General features: G+C 46.7%; 1 protein-coding gene and 1 long non-coding RNA gene across 4 annotated transcripts in view; both read left to right on the top strand.

The window, feature by feature from the left end:
* The window catches only part of LOC147007767 (uncharacterized), a 199,128-nt gene that overhangs the window by 20,817 nt on the left and 158,501 nt on the right, over window positions 1–19,810 (top strand). The window contains exon 1 of one of the 2 annotated variants that reach the window (XM_085866456.1): window positions 8,971–9,754. The exons of the other annotated variant lie outside the window; for it this stretch is intronic. Within the exon in view, the coding sequence (XP_085722582.1) occupies window positions 9,665–9,754 (90 nt within the window). The 5' untranslated portion in view covers window positions 8,971–9,664. Of the gene's footprint in view, window positions 1–8,970; window positions 9,755–19,810 lie in introns of those variants that run through there. 2 annotated transcript variants of the gene reach the window in all.
* LOC147007772 (uncharacterized) lies at window positions 10,537–18,300 on the top strand. Of its 2 annotated transcripts, XR_015053924.1 has the most exons (4): window positions 10,537–13,986; window positions 14,081–17,474; window positions 17,798–17,855; window positions 18,145–18,300. It is a non-coding gene; the product is annotated as an uncharacterized LOC147007772 (long non-coding RNA). The 2 variants fall into 2 exon arrangements; XR_015053923.1 differs by having other exon boundaries at window positions 10,537–17,474.

Below are 19,810 nucleotides of genomic sequence, written 5' to 3'. Positions count from 1 at the left end.
TATTTTAGATGGGGATTATTGTGCAAAGAAAATTAAACTATTGAAGGAATTTGAGAATGAACAAATCTTTATAGGTTCAATGAGTGAGCTGTTCAACCCCCAGGTGTTCAATTCAATGAGGTTCAACCTCCAAGTTAAAAGGGGAGACAAATAAATATACCTTGGGATAAAAAGGGGATTTATTTTTAGGGAAAAATATGAATCGCTGAAAATCCCCCATTCATTTACATGGGGAAAAGTGAGCCAGAATCAGTATTCTTACCCTACTTCCAGGGGCCTCCGTCTGGCCTTCCCCCAGGCAGATGCCAGGCGAATCCCCATCTCCTTGAGATGCCAGTCAACCTGCTGCAACCACGAGGCAGTGGTCGGCCCACTGGCCTCCTCCACTCACGAGACTCCCTCGCTGAGAGAATCTGGTGAGCAGGATCAGCGTCAGGAAAACGAGCCACATGTCCATACAGCCGCAGCTGATGCTCACGGACCATGCAGGAAACAAATCTCATCCGAGTCTCTCTCAGGAACCGCTCGTTGGACACAAAATCTGACCAACGATAGCCAAGGATTCTCCAAAGAGGCCTGGTACCAAAGGAATTAAGTCTCCGTTTCAGATCCTTGGTCAGAGTCCAAGTGTCGAATCCATAGAGCAAGTCTGGAAGTACCAAGGACCTGAAGACTCGGACTTTCGTCCTCCCGCACAGGTACCGGCAGCGTCACACCCCATGATCCAGTGAATCCATGACTTCCCAGGCCTGAACCAGACGTCTATTGACCTCTGACTCACAGCCAGCAGAGACATGAATATCACTGCCAAGGTAAGTGAATCTCTCCACGACCTCAACATCCTCACCACAAACAGACACAGACAGGACAGCAGCATCCAAGATGTCACCAAAAGCCTGGATCTTAGTTTTGACCCAAGAAACCCGTAATCCCAGCGGCTCCGACTCCTCATTCAGCACCTCGAGGGCCCCCAAAAGGATATCTAAAGTCTCCCCAAAGATGACTGCATCATCTGCGAAATGAAGGTCCGATATTTCCGCAACCTTGATATTGCCGACATCCTCCCTAAAATCCAGTCCATACAAGTGCTGAAAAGTGTGGGGCCAGTACACACCCCTGACGAACTCCAGTAACAACTGGAAATAAGTCAGAGATGGTACCACCACACTTCACAGCACTCTCAGTACCAGAGTAGAGTTCAGACATCAGATCGATCAGTTTTGGTGGCACCCCACAAAGACCAAGAATCCTCCAGAGGACTTCCCGATTCACTGAATCGAACGCTTTACAGAGATCAACAAAGGCTGCAAGCAGCCCCTGCCGAAACTCTGGTCTGCGTTCGGTGAGGACATGAAGAGCAAGGATACGGTCAATCGTTGACCTCTTTGGTGCAAAGCCTGACTGTTCTGGACGCTGGTGCTCAAGCAGATGGCGGCGAACTCTATCAAGAATTATCCGAGCAAAGACCTTGCCCGCAACTGAGAGCAGCATCACCCCTCGGTAGTTGTTGCAGTCTTGGCGATCACCCTTCCCTTTCCAGAGAGGGACAACAAGGCCCCTCTTCCAGTCAGTTGGGATGATGCCTGTGTTCCAGGCAGAGCACAAAACTGCATGCAACGACAAGAGTGCAGCATTTCCACCAGCCATGAGAAGTTCAGCATGGATGCCACAGATCCCTGGAGCTTTGCCCCGTTTCAACCGGTTCACCGCAGCCCGTGTTTTCACAAGCGAAGGTGGACCACAGTTGATTCGAGGGTCAGCAACAGGAATTGTAACACCCTTGACGTCCAACTCGACAGCTGGGGGATCAGCCTGGTACAACCGCTCAAAGTAACCGGCCCAGCGGGCCTTCACTTCAGACTCCTCTGTCAAGAGCCTACCACTCTCTGCTCTAACTGCAGTGCTCCGAGGGATGGGCTTGCATGAGCACAATGCGCGAATTCCCCTGTAAGCGGGACGAGAATCACCTGTCGACAGGTGATGCTCTACCCCCTCACAGATTCCTCGCACATTGGCCTCCTTGTCCACCCTCAGTGCACGTACAGTTTTACACCTCAGCTCCCTGAACAGCTCAGCTCTGCCATTCAGCCTGGCCCTGCGACTCTGGTCAATGGTATCCAGTGTCCCTTGAGAGACAAAATTCTTCTTTGTCCTGCGGTGAGTTCCAAGACATCCACCGGCAACATCAAGGACGGTGGTCTTGAAGGCACTCCACAACTCTTCAGGACCCCCCAAAGCACCCAGACACCCCAAATGTCCACTCAGCCTGTTCGCAAACTCCTCAGCTACTCTCTCATCCCTGAGCGTGCCAACATCCAGCCTAGGCTGGGATGGTACCATTCTCCAGGATTTAAGGTGCAGCTTTAGAGTTGCTACAACAAGCCTGTGGTCAGTATTGAGGAACTGAACACTCCAGGAGACCCTGCAGTTCTGGATCATCCTCCAGTGACCGTCAATGAGGATATGGTCAATCTCCTTTGCCACACCCCCAGCGTTGGAATACCAAGTCCAGCGATGCGCTTGTGGGCACTGAAACCATGAAACAGCCACCCTAAGTCCATGACTTCTTGCAAAGTCAAGGAACTTAGTGCCATTCTGGTTCATAGTTCCTGACCCATGGGGACCAACACACATCTCATAACCATCCCTATCAGTTCCAGTCAATGCATTGAAATCCCCAAGACGAGAAGTGTATCTCGTCTGGGGCACTGATCAACCACAGACTCGAGTGTGGCGTAGAATGCATCCTTCACGGTGAGATCACTCACCTCAGTCGGAGCATAAACAGAGACCAGGGAAATGACACCGGAGGAGTGACGAATCCTAAATCTCATAATACGCTCGTTCACCGGTGTTACCTCAATTATCATTGGGGTCAGCTTATTGGACACAGCCACAGCAACTCCTTGGGTATGGCAACCATCAAAACGACCAGACCAATAGGAGGTGAAACAACCCACCATTATCTCGCCGCAATCTGGTCTCCGAACCTCAGAGAGGGCTGCAATGCCGATGTCCAAACGCTTGAGATCAAAAGATAACAGAGACAGGTGATCATCCTCTCTTTGGGATAGGACATTCCAGGCACCCACCCGAAGGGACTGCCTCAGGTTAACCCAAGGAGACCGCCATCTGGTGGACGACACCTCAGCGCCACTCCGACACAATCATCTCTCCATGCCCATCATCCCTCCATGCCCATCATCCCTCCATGCCCATCATCCCTCCATGTCCCATCATCCCTCCATGTCCCATCATCCCTCCATGTCCCATCATCCCACCATGTCCCATCATCCCACCATGTCCCATCATCCCTCCATGTCCCATCATCCCTCCATGTCCCATCATCCACCCATGTCCCATCATCCCTCCATGTCCCATCAATCCTCCATGTCCCATCATCCCTCCAAGTCCCATCATCCCTCCATGTGTCCCATCATCTCTCCTTGTCCCATCATCTCTCCTTGTCCCATCATCTCTCCATGTCCCATCATCCCTCCATGTCCCATCATCCCTCCATGTCCCATCATCCCTCCTTGTCCCATCATCCCTCCGTGTCCCATCATCCCTCCGTGTCCCATCATCCCTCCGTGTCCCATCATCCCTCCGTGTCCCATCATCCCTCCGTGTCCCATCATCCCTCCGTGTCCCATCATCCCTCCGTGTCCCATCATCCCTCCGTGTCCCATCATCCCTCCGTGTCCCATCATCCCTCCGTGTCCCATCATCCCTCCGTGTCCCATCATCCCTCCGTGTCCCATCATCCCTCCGTGTCCCATCATCCCTCCATGTCCCATCATCCCTCCATGTCCCATCATCCCTCCATGTCCCATCATCCCTCCATGTCCCATTATCCCTCCATGTCCCATCATCCCTCCATGTCCCATCATCCCTCCATGTCCCATCATCCATCCGTGTCCCATCATCCATCCGTGTCCCATCATCCCTCCGTGTCCCATCATCCCTCCGTGTCCCATCATCCCTCCGTGTCCCATCATCCCTCCGTGTCCCATCATCCCTCCGTGTCCCATCATCCCTCCGTGTCCCATCATCCCTCTGTGTCCCATCATCCCTCCGTGTCCCATCATCCCTCCATGTCCCATCATCCATCCATGTCCCATGAATCCTCAGTGTCCCATCATCCCTCCATGTCCCTTCATCCCTCCGTGTCCCATCATCCCTCCGTGTCCCATCATCCCTCCAATGTCCCATCATCCCTCCAATGTCCCATCATCCCTCTGTGTCCCATCATCCCTCCATGTCCCATCATCCCTCCGTGTCCCATCATCCCTCCGTGTCCCATCATCCCTCCGTGTCCCATCATCCCTCCGTGTCCCATCATCCCTCCATGTCCCATCATCCCTCCGTGTCCCATCATCCCTCCGTGTCCCATCATCCCTCCGTGTCCCATCATCCCTCCGTGTCCCATCATCCCTCCGTGTCCCTTCATCCCTCCGTGTCCCATCATCCGCCAATGTCCCATCATCCCTCCATGTCCCATCATCCATCCATGTCCCATGAATCCTCAGTGTCCCATCATCCCTCCGTGTCCCATCATCCCTCCGTGTCCCATCATCCCTCCGTGTCCCATCATCCCTCCTTGTCCCAGCATCCCTCCATGTCCCATCATCCCTCCTTGTCCCATCATCCCACCTTGTCCCATCATCCCTCCTCGTCCCATCATCCCTCCTCGTCCCATCATCCCTCCTCGTCCCATCATCCCTCCTCGTCCCATCATCCCTCCGTGTCCCATCATCCCTCCATGTCCCATCATCCCTCCATGTCCCATCATCCGCCAATGTCCCATCATCCCTCCATGTCCCATCATCCCTCCATGTCCCATTATCCCTCCATGTCCCATCATCCCTCCATGTCCCATCATCCATCCGTGTCCCATCATCCATCCGTGTCCCATCATCCCTCCGTGTCCCATCATCCCTCCGTGTCCCATCATCCCTCCGTGTCCCATCATCCCTCCGTGTCCCATCATCCCTCCGTGTCCCATCATCCCTCCGTGTCCCTTCATCCCTCCGTGTCCCTTCATCCCTCCATGTCCCTTCATCCCTCCATGTCCCATCATCCCTCCGTGTCCCATCATCCCTCCATGTCCCATCATCCCTCCATGTCCCATCATCCCTCCAATGTCCCATCATCCCTCCGTGTCCCATCATCCCTCCGTGTCCCATCATCCCTCCATGTCCCATCATCCCTCCGTGTCCCATCATCCCTCCGTGTCCCATCATCCCTCCGTGTCCCATCATCCCTCCTTGTCCCAGCATCCCTCCGTGTCCCATCATCCCTCCATGTCCCATCATCCATCCATGTCCCATGAATCCTCCGTGTCCCATCATCCCTCCGTGTCCCATCATCCCTCCGTGTCCCATCATCCCTCCGTGTCCCATCATCCCTCCTTGTCCCAGCATCCCTCCATGTCCCATCATCCCTCCTTGTCCCATCATCCCTCCTTGTCCCATCATCCCTCCATGCCCATCATCCCTCCGTGTCCCATCATCCCTCCGTGTCCCATCATCCCTCCGTGTCCCATCATCACTCCTTGTCCATCATCCCTCCATTTCCCATCATCCCTCCGTGTCCCATCATCCCTCCGTGTCCCATCATCCCTCCATGTCCCATCATTCCTCCATATCCCTTCATCCTTCCATGTCCCATAATCCCTCCATGTCCCATCATCCATCCGTGTCCCATCATCCATCCGTGTCCCATCATCCATCCGTGTCCCATCATCCCTCCGTGTCCCATCATCCCTCCGTGTCCCATCATCCCTCCGTGTCCCATCATCCCTCCGTGTCCCATCATCCCTCCGTGTCCCATCATCCCTCCGTGTCCCATCATCCCTCCGTGTCCCTTCATCCCTCCATGTCCCATCATCCCTCCATGTCCCATCATCCCTCCATGTCCCATCATCCCTCCATGTCCCATCATCCGCCAATGTCCCATCATCCCTCCATGTCCAATCATCCCTCCATGTCCCATCATCCCTCCATGTCCCATCATCCCTCCATTTCCTATCATCCCTCCATGTCCCATCATCCCTCCATGTCCCATCATCCGCCAATGTCCCATCATCCCTCCATGTCCAATCATCCCTCCATGTCCCATCATCCCTCCATGTCCCATCATCCCTCCATTTCCCATCATCCGTCCATGTCCCATCATCCCTCGATGTCCCATCATCCCTCCGTGTCCCATCATCCCACCATGCCGATCATCCCTCCATGTCTCATCATCCCTCCGTGTCCCATCATCCCTCCGTGTCCCATCATCCCTCCGTGTCCCATCATCCCTCCGTGTCCCATCATCCCTCCGTGTCCCATCATCCCTCCGTGTCCCATCATCACTCCTTGTCCATCATCCCTCCATTTCCCATCATCCCTCCGTGTCCCATCATCCCTCCGTGTCCCATCATCCCTCCGTGTCCCATCATCCCTCCATATCCCTTCATCCTTCCATGTCCCATAATCCCTCCATGTCCCATCATCCATCCGTGTCCCATCATCCATCCGTGTCCCATCATCCATCCGTGTCCCATCATCCATCCGTGTCCCATCATCCATCCGTGTCCCATCATCCCTCCGTGTCCCATCATCCCTCCGTGTCCCATCATCCCTCCGTGTCCCATCATCCCTCCGTGTCCCTTCATCCCTCCATGTCCCTTCATCCCTCCATGTCCCATCATCCCTCCATGTCCCATCATCCCTCCATGTCCCATCATCCCTCAATGTCCCATCATCCCTCAATGTCCCATCATCCGCCAATGTCCCATCATCCCTCCATGTCCCATCATCCCTCCATGTCCCATCATCCCTCCATGTCCCATCATCCCTCCATGTCCCATCATCCCTCGATGTCCCATCATCCTTCCGTGTCCCATCATCCCACCATGCCGATCATTCCTCCGTGTCCCATCATCCCTCCGTGTCCCATCATCCCTCCTTGTCCCAGCATCCATCCATGTCCCATCATCCCTCCTTGTCCCATCATCCCTCCGTGTCCCATCATCCCTCCGTGTCCCATCATCCCTCCGTGTCCCATCATCACTCCTTGTCCCATCATCCATCCATGTCCCATCATCCCTCCATGTCCCTTCATCCCTCCATGCCCATCATCCCTCCATGCCCATCATCCCTCCATGTCCCATCATCCCTCCTCCTCCCATCATCCGCCCATGTCCCATCATCCATCCATGTCCCATCATCCCTCCTTGTCCCATCATCCCTCCATGTCCCTTCATCCCTCCGTGTCCCATCATCCCTCCGTGTCCCATCATCCCTCCTCGTCCCATCATCCCTCCGTGTCCCATCATCCCTCCGTGTCCCATCATCCCTCCGTGTCCCATCATCCCACCATGCCGATCATCCATCCATGTCCCATCATCCCTCCATGTCCCACCATCCATCCGTGTCCCATCATCGCTCCGTGTCCCAGCATCCCTCCGTGTCCCATCATCCCTCCATGTCCCATCATTCCTCCATGTCCCATCATCCCTCCATGTCCCTTCATCCTTCCATGTCCCATAATCCCTCCATGTCCCATCATCCATCCGTGTCCCGTCATCCATCCGTGTCCCATCATCCCTCCGTGTCCCATCATCCCTCCGTGTCCCATCATCCCTCCGTGTCCCATCATCCCTCCATGTCCCATCATCCCTCCATGTCCCATCATCCCTCCATGTCCCATCATCCCTCCATGTCCCATCATCCCTCCATGTCCCATCATCCCTCCATTTCCCATCATCCGTCCATGTCCCATAATCCCTCGATGTCCCATCATCCCTCCATGTCCCATCATCCCTCCATGTCCCATTATCCCTCCATGTCCCATCATCCCTCCGTGTCCCATCATCCCTCCGTGTCCCATCATCCATCCGTGTCCCATCATCCGTCCGTGTCCCATCATCCGTCCGTGTCCCATCATCCCTCCGTGTCCCATCATCCCTCCGTGTCCCATCATCCCTCCGTGTCCCATCATCCCTCCATGTCCCATCATCCCTCCATGTCCCATCATCCCTCCATGTCCCATCATCCCTCCATGTCCCATCATCCCTCCATTTCCCATCATCCGTCCATGTCCCATAATCCCTCGATGTCCCATCATCCCTCCATGTCCCATCATCCCTCCATGTCCCATCATCCCTCCGTGTCCCATCATCCCTCCGTGTCCCATCATCCCTCCGTGTCCCATCATCCATCCGTGTCCCATCATCCATCCGTGTCCCATCATCCATCCGTGTCCCATCATCCGTCCGTGTCCCATCATCCGTCCGTGTCCCATCATCCCTCCGTGTCCCATCATCCCTCCGTGTCCCATCATCCCTCCTCGTCCCATCATCCCTCCGTGTCCCATCATCCCTCCGTGTCCCTTCATCCCTCCGTGTCCCTTCATCCCTCCGTGTCCCATCATCCCTCCATGTCCCATCATCCCTCCATGTCCCATCATCCCTCCATGTCCCATCATCCCTCCATGTCCCATCATCCCTCCATGTCCCATCATCCCTCCATGTCCCATCATCCCTCCATGTCCCATCATCCCTCCATGTCCCATCATCCCTCCATGTCCCATCATCCCTCCATGTCCCATCATCCCTCCGTGTCCCATCATCCCTCCGTGTCCCATCATCCCTCCGTGTCCCATCATCCCTCCGTGTCCCATCATCCCTCCGTGTCCCATCATCCCTCCGTGTCCCTTCATCCCTCCGTGTCCCTTCATCCCTCCGTGTCCCTTCATCCCTCCATGTCCCATCATCCCTCCATGTCCCATCATCCGCCAATGTCCCATCATCCCTCCATGTCCCATCATCCCTCCATGTCCCATCATCCCTCCATGTCCCATCATCCCTCCATGTCCCATCATCCCTCCATGTCCCATCATCCCTCCATGTCCCATCATCCCTCGATGTCCCATCATCCCTCCATGTCCCATTATCCCTCCATGTCCCATTATCCCTCCATGTCCCATCATCCCTCCATGTCCCATCATCCCTCCATGTCCCATCATCCCTCGATGTCCCATCATCCGTCCATGTACGTTTGTGTTTGTAATATTTCAAAAACTGTTGAACATTTCGTATTCATCTTACAGATATATATTCCTCACGACATGATCTCAACCTGATTCGATCACGGCTGTGATTGGATGAATTATGTAACAATACTTTCAAAGGTTGTCATGATCTGTGGAAAAGCTCCACATTTTACTCGCAGCATCTGCAACGGGATGTGCATGATCTTGATTCCGGTGTTTGTCCAAGTTTGGACAAAACCACAAAATAACAGCACAGAGGGAAAACTAATAAAAACAACAACAACAACAACAACAACAACAACAACAACAACAACAACAAACCTGGAAACAGTTTACCTTGTTTTCAAAGCAACCACAAGTGTTGCATCAACTACCCAGAAAAACAACCACTTGCCCACTTTCTTGTTCAAGTGTTCATCAACAACCAGGTTTGTTTATCTTTTATTATATTATTTATTTATTTCACAGTTTTCCAGGTATATGCCCGTTGTTTCAAGGTATATGTCCATTGTTACCTTCGCAAACTTCGTTTGAGGAAGGTTTTGTATTGACCCCTGTGTATTTATTTATTGGTAAATATGTGTGCGGACAACATTGCGCAAAAACTGCTGGACCGATTTGCATGAAATTTTCAGAGATGATGTGCTCAAGGACGCCAGGCGAAGCTTTTGGGAGCAATCGGATTCAAGGTCAAGGTCACGGTCACGAAAAGGTCAGAATCGTTTTTTCGTCATAACGCGGTCAATTTTTATCCGAACGAGATAAAACCAACACCAAAATGTTCATTACTCAATTATACATTCTAGCCTATGCCACATGAAAGTGTGGCGTAATTACCCTCGGTAGCGGTTGGGGGTCAAAGTCAAGGGGGTCACTAAAAATGGTATTAACAATGTTTTGGATCACTTTATACAAAAACTTTACAGCGGATTAGCTTGAAATTGTGTGGGAAGGTTTGTTGTCATGAAAAGACAAATCGAGTAGATTTATGGAGCGATCGGATCAAAGGTCAAGGTCAAGGTCACAAAAAGGTCAAACATTTTTATTTTCGCAATAACACAGTCAATTTTATTCCAATTTACATCAAATTAATGCCAAAAATGATCAGTATTCAATGCCCTATCCTCAAATATAACATATTATATGGTGTTGCTGTAACCCGAGTTAGCGGTTGGAGGTCAAAGGTCAAGGGGGTCACCACAAAGCATTTTTCATTGGGCAGCGTCGTGGACAACATTACGCAAAAACCACTTAGCAGATTGTCATGAAATTTTGTGGACTTGTTTGACATCATGAGAGGACAAATCGATTAGATTTTGGGAGCGATCGGATCAAAGGTCAAGGTCAAGGTCACAAAAAGGTCAAAATCGTTTTTTTGCGATTAAAGTGTCAATTTTGTTCAGATTTACATCAAATTAAGTCCAAACTGTTCAGTATTCAAATCCCGATCCACTGATATTGCGTATGGTATGGTGTTTGCAAACCTAGTTGGTCTGTGGAAGTCAAAGGTCAAGGGGTCACCAAAATGGAGTTTTTGATTGGGAAGCGTTGTGGACAACATTACACAAAAACCACTTCGCAAATTGTCATGAAATTTTGTGGATGTGTTTGGCATCACGAGAGGACAAATCGATTAGATTTTGGGAGCGATCGGATCAAAGGTTAAGGTCAAGGTCACAAAAAGGTCAAAATCGTTTTTTCGCGATTAAATTGTCAATTTTGTTTTGATTTACAGCAAATTAACTCCAAAATGTTCAAAATTAAATTCCCCATCCTCAAATATGACACATGTTATAGTACTTTTGTCACCCAAGGCAGCGGTTGGGGGTCAAAGGTCAAGGGGGTCACACAAATTCACATTTATATCGGACAGCGTTGTGGACAACTTAACGCAAAAAAAAAAAACGCAGAGAGGCTTTAATTGTTTTGGATTTGTTTGGCATCATGAAAGGACAAATCCATTAGATTTTGGGAGCGATCGGATCAAAGGTCAAGGTCACAAAAAGGTCAACATCGTTTTTTCATGATGAAAACGGTTAATATGTTTCCGATTTACATCAGATTAACTCCAAATTGTTCAGTGTTCAATTCCCCATCTTCTGAAATGACACAAGGTATAGTACTATTGTCACCCTAGGTAGCGGTTGTGGGTCAAAGGTCATGGGGGTCACGAAATGCATATTTGTATTGAGATGCGTTTTGGACAACTTAATACAAAGGTAATAATAATAGGCGGATCAGCTGATATTTTTGTGAGATGTTTGACATCATAAGAGGACAAATCGATTCGATTTTGGAAGCGATTGGATCAAAAGTCAAGGTCACAATAAGGTCAAACTCATTTTTTCGTGATAACAGTTTCAAATTTGTTCCCATTTACATCAAATCAATGCCAAATGTTCAGTATTCGATTCACCACCCTCTAATATGACACATGTTCAATGCTGTCACCCAAGGGAGCGGTTGGGGTGGGGGGGGGGAGTGTTGAAAGGAGTATCTGTCTTTGTCCACAACAGGACAATTAATATCGTGACGTTATACAGACCTCCATCACAGAGTCAAACGGCGTTCAAAGATAAACTTAAACTTTTCCTGACGGCACTAAATACAGAATGATTGACGGTCATTCTGGGTGACTTCAATTTTGACCTGCTTGGTGCTCCGGAAAACGATATCCTGCAGCTGATGGCACAACACGGGTTCCGCCAGTCTGTGACCGAGCCAACGACAGACCAGAGATCTCTACTGGACCACATATACGTCAATCAGCCAGTCACCGTACACGTGGATGTCGTTGACATGTACTATTCAGACCACGACATGCTTTGTGTCTCCCTCGAAATATGATTTTTTTTTTTGTTCCTCGCATTTGTGGCACATTCGCGATCACCGAAAATGTGTTGTTCCCATTTCAAATATTTCAACATAACGTTTCATGAGTAGATCTAACTAAATAACATGTATCTTTTGCCAACTTTTGTTCGTCTCCTATTATCTACTGTAATCTCATACATTTCCATATTTGTCTGTGTTCTATGTCATCACCATGTTCCGTCAAGTATAATAAATACAATATTGAACACGTAATAACTCAGTCGTTTGTTGTTAATCACCATTTCGCCCCTACCCCAACACTTCCTGGTGAAGTTTGGGTGTAAACTAGAATATATCTCTGTCTCTAAACTATGTGTCTGTTGATGCAACAAGGGCCATAAGGGCCCTACCAAAATTAGTTACTCAGTAAAATACAACAAATTTTCATTAAGGAGACTTGGTATAGTTTGATATGCACATAGCTTCGCTCATGGTTTCGAAAAAGGAGTTTTACTTTCTTGTTTAATTAGACGCCATTTAAAATGACATTTTTGTCCTCGCTCGGATTTGAAAACATGATCTACTTGATCCAGGTCGTGTCTGCGTGGTCAGTGACATTCGACCGAATCCGACCCTACATGCTCCAGAGTTCGGCCCTCGGGACAACGAATCACCTAAAATTGTCATAATCGTAATAGTTCTAATAACAAAATCCTTTCACAAAATCCGGATCATGGACTTTAAATTTGCGAAATTCCCGAGCAGATTTAGTGGAATTTTAGTTCCTCATTTCACTCTCATGCCATGTTCAAACTAGTGGCTGCGGCGAAGGTATGCGCTCTACGAGTGCCCGTTCTAGTTTATAGGTATATGTCAGTAGGGTGAATATACTGGTTCTAGCTCACTTTTCCCCATGTGAATGAATGGGGGGTTTTTAGCGATTCATATTTTTTTCCCTAAAAATAAACCCCCTTTTTATCCCAAGGTATATTTATTTGTCTCCCCTTTTAACCTGGAGGTTGAACCTCATTGAATTGAACACCTGGGGGTTGAACAGCTCACTCATTGAACCTATAAAAATTTGTTCATTCTCAAATTCCTTCAATTGTTTAATTTTCTTTGCACAATAATCCCCATCTAAAATATTGAAAAACAAAACATTTGAATCTTTATATTTTTTAAGATACCCCTTTTGTGCCATTACGAAATGATAAACTTCTCTTAATGCTCTTGTTTGACCACCTCCTGAGCCACAGGTTATTTTCGTTAAGCCCCGCCCACTTTTCATAAGCCCCGCCCACTTTCAAATGGAATTTTAAAAGCCCCGCCCACTTTTCAGGAGGTATTCAATAAGCCACGCCCACTTTCCTTTAAGCCCCGCCCACCTTCCTGTGGAATTTTTATATGCCCTGCCCACTTTTCTTTTAGCCCCGCCTGCTTTTGCTAAACCCCGCCCACTTTTCATGAGGTTTTTCTAAGCTACGCCCACTTTTCCTAAGCCCCGCCTACTTTTGCTAAGCCCCACCTCCTCTTACATCATTTCCAGTTCATCTCTGACTCACAAAGAAATCACAAGAAAATTCCAGCATGTTATGGTTTTGAAAAATTGCCCAAAGAAGGCCTGCGTGGGCTTGCCCAGGGAATTTCCAAAGGAAACCACACCCACCAGTCTTTCCCTATAAAAGCCTCAAGCCCAGGCTCCATTTTAAACATTTTTTTTTGCTGGCCATGGTGTGCTGTGTGCTTGCCTGGAACTCTCAGACTTGTATGGAATTAAACCTTCAAGTTGATGAACTGGATTCAAACCTCTTATCTGTTGAGATAAGATTTTTATTTTCCTATTTTCAAACTTTGATTGAAGCATACTCATTTAATAATTAAATAACTTAATTAATACATTATTATTTTCTCTCACAGGAAATTGTATCTGAAATGCAATATGAAAATACCGATTTTGCCACAACTTGGGGCGAAATTGTTGGCTTGGTTGAAGACCTTGTGAGCGACCAAGACCCACAGAACGAGCAAGACCTTGAGTGGGATGACTTTGGGGTTCCTTGGAACTCTCCGACTTGTATGGAACTAAACCTTCAAGTTGATGAACTGGATTCAAACCTCTTATCCATTAAGGTAAGATTTTATTTCCCTATTTTCAGTTCCTTTTAACATCAACTCATTTAATAATTAAATAACTTAATTAATACATTATTATTTTCTCTCACAGGAAATTGTATCTGAAATACGAAATGAAAATACTGCTTTTGCTACAACTTGGGGTGAAATTGTTGGCTTGGTTGAAGACCTTGTGAGCGACCAAGACCCACAGAACGAGTTCGTCCTTGATGACCCAACCAAAGAGTTATACCTTGGAGACCAGCAAAATCCTGAAAAAGAGTTTTACAGCAATAGTACTCATTGTGAGTTATCAAGACAATACCCACTGAACAAGTTATACCTTGATGAGCCAGAATACAAGTTTTACCTTGGAAACTCACAAATTTTGAAAAATCAGGAAATGAGTTCTGCCTTGATGGTTTAAATAACTACCTTGGAGACTCAGGAAAAGGGTTCTGCCAAGATGGTTCTAAATATGGGGCCTACCTTGGAGACACAAATTTTGAAAAAATCAGTAAATGAGTTCTGCCTTGATGGTTTAAATAACTACCTTGGAGACTCAGGAAAAGGATTCTGTCAAGATGGTTCTAAATATGGGGCCTACCTTGGAGACTCACAAATTTTGAAAAAATCAGGAAATGAGTTATCCTTAAGAGACTTTGTAAGTTGGTTTTATTTTGAATATTTGAAATGTGGGTTCTGGCTTGATAACTCACAATGTGATACATATCTTGGAAACTCAACGGGAATGTGGTTATACCTTGAAGACTTGGAGAGTTGGGTTTATGTTGGAGACTTGAAACTTTTTTGGAGACTTTTATTTATTTATTTATTTATTTATTATTATTATTTTATTTCTTTATATTTTGGAGACTTTTGGAGTTGCTATCACTCTTTGGGATCGAAACCTATCGATGTAGTTCTTTGTCGGATGGTGCTTGATGGGAGCAAGATCAAGAAAGTTCTGGGAAGAAAGTGCAGGCTTACTCCCCTTTCTACGTCATCAAACCTGAAAGCCTTAAAAGACAGAATTGGAAGAAGAGAAAAAAACATGAAAAATATACATTGTTCGTTCTGGGAAGAAAGTGCAGGCTTACTCCCCCTTTCTATGTCATCAAACCTGAAAGCCTTAAAAGACAGAATTGGAAGAAGAGAAGAAAAAAAACGTAAAAAATATATATATATAGGTGGAAATCTCATTTTGAAAAAGACATTGTGTTGGGCGAGGATTGAGTTGGGGTTGAGATTTTGAATGTGAGGGTTGGGGTTGAGATTTTGAATGTGAGGGTTGGGACACACACACACACACACACACACACACACACACACACACACACACACACACACACACACACACACACACACACACACACACACACACACACACACACACACACACACATCAACAAACAAAGTTAAGCCTTGACTATTCAGTTGAGGATTCTGTGTTTGGGGTTCACAGATCTAAGAACGTCCACCCCTTGACACACATTATATACTATACTGTTATACACCTCGGACTTGGCCCTCGAGTGTCCACAACGGTGTATAGTAGGAGGGAGTGAAGGGACAACCCATTGCTCCCATGGGTATTATCTGCTTCGTTTTGTCTTTTGTAACTCCTGTGAATAAAATGAACCTAAAATCTCTTCCCCTTCCAAATCATATATCTTATAAGTCCAAGGAACTGTATCTATTGCATCAACAATTTTAAAAAGTTCGTTTGTCCATCGTTTAGTATAACCCTTTTCAAAATGAGATTTCCACCTATATATTCTTACGATATCACCAACTTTGAACTTAGGTTTTCTGACATTAATCTCTTTTTCATATTTTAATTTTGTAAATGTTTCTGATGGTTTCATATTTATTGACGTGTGAATCGTGTCAGTAGGGTAAGAATACTGGTTCTGGCTCACTTTTCCCCATGTAAATGAATGGGGGATTTTCAGCCATGAAATTTTTCTTTTTTTTCCCCTAAAAAAATAAATCCCCTTTTTAGCCCAAGGTATATTTATTTGTCTCCCCTTTTAACCTGGAGCCTGGTGTTGGCTTAGTGGTTAGGGTGGCGGCTTGGGATCCCAGGGTCCTGAGTTCAAATCCCGTTGGCTGCTGAATTAACACCAGGGGGTTGACTCAGCCTGCCATCCTTCCGAGGTCGGCGAAATGAGTGCCAGTGTACTGGTCCCGGTGTATGCCCCGGTTAGAATAGGTGTACCATATCCCTGTGTGTCGTAAGAGGCGACCAGGGTTGGTGTCAGGAAGGGCATCCGGCCATAAAACATTGCCTCAAGAAAAAGCCAAACCCCTGCACAGCAGGGAAAATGGCTGTAAAAACGGTCATTTTTTTATTTCCCCTTTTAACCTAGGGGCTCTCTATTCAAATAGCCCATACAACAAGATAAAGATTTGTTAAAGGTGATTCTAAAGAAATATCTGAAACGCCTAAGCCCCGGGGCACTCTCTATTCAAATAACCCATACAACAAGATAAAGATTTGTTAAAGGTGATTCGAAAGAAATATCTGAAACGTCTAAGCCTCGGGGCACTCTTTATCAAATAACCAATGCATATTGTTTAGCTCACTCATTGAACCTATAAACATTTGTTCATTCTCAAATTCCTTCAATAGTTTAATTTTCTTTGCACAATAATCCCCATCTAAAATATTGAAAAACAAAACATTTGAATCTTTATATTTTTTAAGATACCCCTTTTGTGCCATTACGAAATGATAAACTTCTCTTAATGATCTCATCTGGCCACCGCCCGAGTTGCAAATCATTTTTGTACATAAACCATGCCAGAAAAAAGTTTTGTTTCAAATGTTTTCAGTTCATGCCGTGAAAATGAGGAAGTGTTTTTTTGACACGGCCGTGCTGTGTGAATGAGGAAGTGGTTTTGGACTGTCATGCTGTGAAAAAATAGGAACTATTCTGTGAGACAAGGTCTCGTGTTTATATTTTATCTCAGAACACGAACTGAAAACATTTGAATCAAAACTTTTATGGCGTGGTTTATGTCCAAAAATGATTTGCAACTCGGGCGGTGGCCAGATGAGATCATTAAGAGAAGCTTGTCATTTCCTGTGCCCACACCCAATGATTAAGCAATCTCCTCATCGTTGCTTTATAAGCGGTTCGCCAGACAAAGTTTCTGCCAGACGGGATTTTCATTTTTACAACTGAGGCATGGACGATATTTCTTCCGATGAAGCCAACAGCCCACTACAGAGTTGGTAAGTTTGTGTATGCTTTTCTCTTTGAACGATGAAGCAAATGATTATTAATTAAATCATGATAATTCTGATATATATATATATATATTTTTTTTTTCCCTGACAGGGCATTGGAAGAAATTGAGTTTACATATCACGACGTGGTTCATGAAATTAATACTCTTATTGAAGAGATCAATGATTTTAGAAGAGAATTGAAAGACATTTACAATGAGTGGCATGAAGTCTTATCACGTCCTCTCATCTCGAAGGAATTAAACCAATGGTGAGACACGTGTGTGTGCCTCTCTCTCTGTCTGTCTTTCTACCTACCTCTCTCTGCTCTTATTGAAGAGGCCAATGATTTATAATGACTGGTCTCTGATCTCGAATGAATTAAACCAATGGTGAGGCACGTGTGTGTGTGTCTATGTGTGTGTGTATGTGTGTGTGTGTGTGTGTGTGTGTGTGTGTGTGTGTGTGTGTGTGTGTGTGTGTGTGTGTGTGTGTGTGTGTGTGTGTATGTGTGTGTGTGTGTGTGTGTGTGTGTGTGTTGCTTTCCCTGTCTGTCTCTTCATCTATACCCTTGACTTTTTTTTTTTTTTTCAGCACTATCGCACAACATCAGCTGTTGAAGCAATCTTGTACAACACATGATTTTCTGGAGGTAAATATTTCTGAATTATTATTAATATCACTCGTACAACACATGATTTTCTGGAGGTAAATATTTCTGAATTATTATTAATATCACTCTCTCTTTAGAATGTCGCCTTATGTTGGTTGCATCATTAGTTTGGACGTGGTTTTGTCAGTACACTGGAATTCATTTTATTGACCATGAAAGGATGACAGGCTCCTGGTGTGTTAATTCAGTGGTCAACGAGGCTTATTCATATTACCATGTAATTATCTTTATAGAACCTAATTATTATCCACTTTTTGTTTCAAAACAGAATATGGTGTCTGAGTTTCGAAATCACAAGACATCTGAAGAAGATTGCTGGGAAAGATTGTACATTCTCGCAAATGAATATTTAATATTTTCAATATTAATACATTATATTTGTTTTGTTTACAATTACTTGATTCTGAATTACAAGAAAAGAATAAAAGAGATGTAAAGGGGGGGGGTTGGGGGTAGGGGGAGGGTAGGTGCGCTCCCCCAATGACCCATCACCCCCTCATCCCATCCCTCCTCCCCATGTGTGTGTGTGGGAAGGGTGGGGGTGGGATGAGGGAGGTGGTGGGTCAAAGGTGGGGGCGCACAGGGGGATGAGGGGGTGGGGCTTGTGTGGGCGGGGCTTGTGTGGGCGGGGCTTTGGAGGGGCTTGTGTGGGTGGGGTGTGTGTGGGAGGGGCTTGTGTGGGCGGGGTGTGTGTGTGGGTGGGGCTTGTGTGGGCGGGGCTTGTGTGGGCAGGGGCTTATGTGGGCGGAGCTTGTGTGGGAGGGGTTTATGTGTGTGGAGTTTTTGTGTGGAGCTTGTGTAGGCAGGGCTTATGTGGGAGGGGTTTATGTGGGCAGGGCTTATATGGGCAGGCGTTTATGTGGGTGGAGCTTGTGTGGGAGGGGTGAATGTGGATGAGGCTTATGTGGATGAGGTTTGTGTGGATAAATGGATGGGTGGAGAGATGGGGGGATGGGTGGATGAGTGGAGCTTGTGTGGATGGGTGGATAATTTTTTAATTAAATAAACATGTTGTGTGTGTGGGGAACTAATTAACTAATCACTCATTATGTGAATATGATGAATATGGGTGGAGCTTGTGTGGGGTTTGTGTGTGTGGAGCTTGTGTGGAGTTTTTGTGTGGAGGTTGTGTGGAGCTTGTGTGGGGTTTGTGTGGGGTTTGTGTGGGCGGGGCTTCGGTGGGAGGGGCGTGTGTGGGCGGAGTCAAAAGGGCGGAGTCAAAAATTTCAATTTATTGGAGCTTGTGGGGGGTGTGTGGTGGGGTTTGTGTGGGGTTTGTGTGGGCGGGGCTTGTGTGGGCGGGGGCTTGTGTGGGTGGAGCCAAAAGGGCGGAGTCAAAAATTTCAATTTATCTTTGTCTTTTGTAATTCCTGTGAATAAAATGAACCTAAAATCTCTTCCCCTTCCAAATCATATATCTTATAAGTCCAAGGAACCGTATCTATTACATCAACAATTTTAAAAAGCTCGTTGGTCCATCTTTTCGTATAACCTTTTTCAAAATGAGATTTCCACCGATATATTCTTACGATATCACCAACTTTGAACTTAGGTTTTCTGACATTAATCTCTTTTTCATATTTTAATTTTGTAAATGTTTCTGATGGTTTCATATTTGTTGCCGTGTGAATCGTGTCATTATACTTATCCACAATATCCTGAATAAAAGATGACCATTGTTGTGAACCGAGTTGTGTGAATTTTTTATATAGTCTCTCTTTTAAGGTACGATTAAAACGTTCAACAACAACTGCCTTCCCTTCATTAAAGGTACTGTATAATGTAATACTGTTATTTTTAGAAAATTCATAAATGTCTTGTTATAAAACTCTCTACCCTCATCAGTCCACAATTTTTAGGTTTTCTCTTACTTTTATTAAATATCTGTTGAAAAGCTAACATAAGAGTATTACCTGTTTTGTTTTTTAAAGGGA

The sequence above is a fragment of the Eptatretus burgeri genome, chromosome 26 (assembly GCF_056783735.1).
Source record: "Eptatretus burgeri isolate ZD-2024b chromosome 26, Ebu_testis_v1, whole genome shotgun sequence".
NCBI classification, from domain to species: domain Eukaryota; kingdom Metazoa; phylum Chordata; class Myxini; order Myxiniformes; family Myxinidae; genus Eptatretus; species Eptatretus burgeri.
Note: the sequence above shows the minus strand (reverse complement) of the source record. Positions and strands in the feature narration are given on the sequence as shown.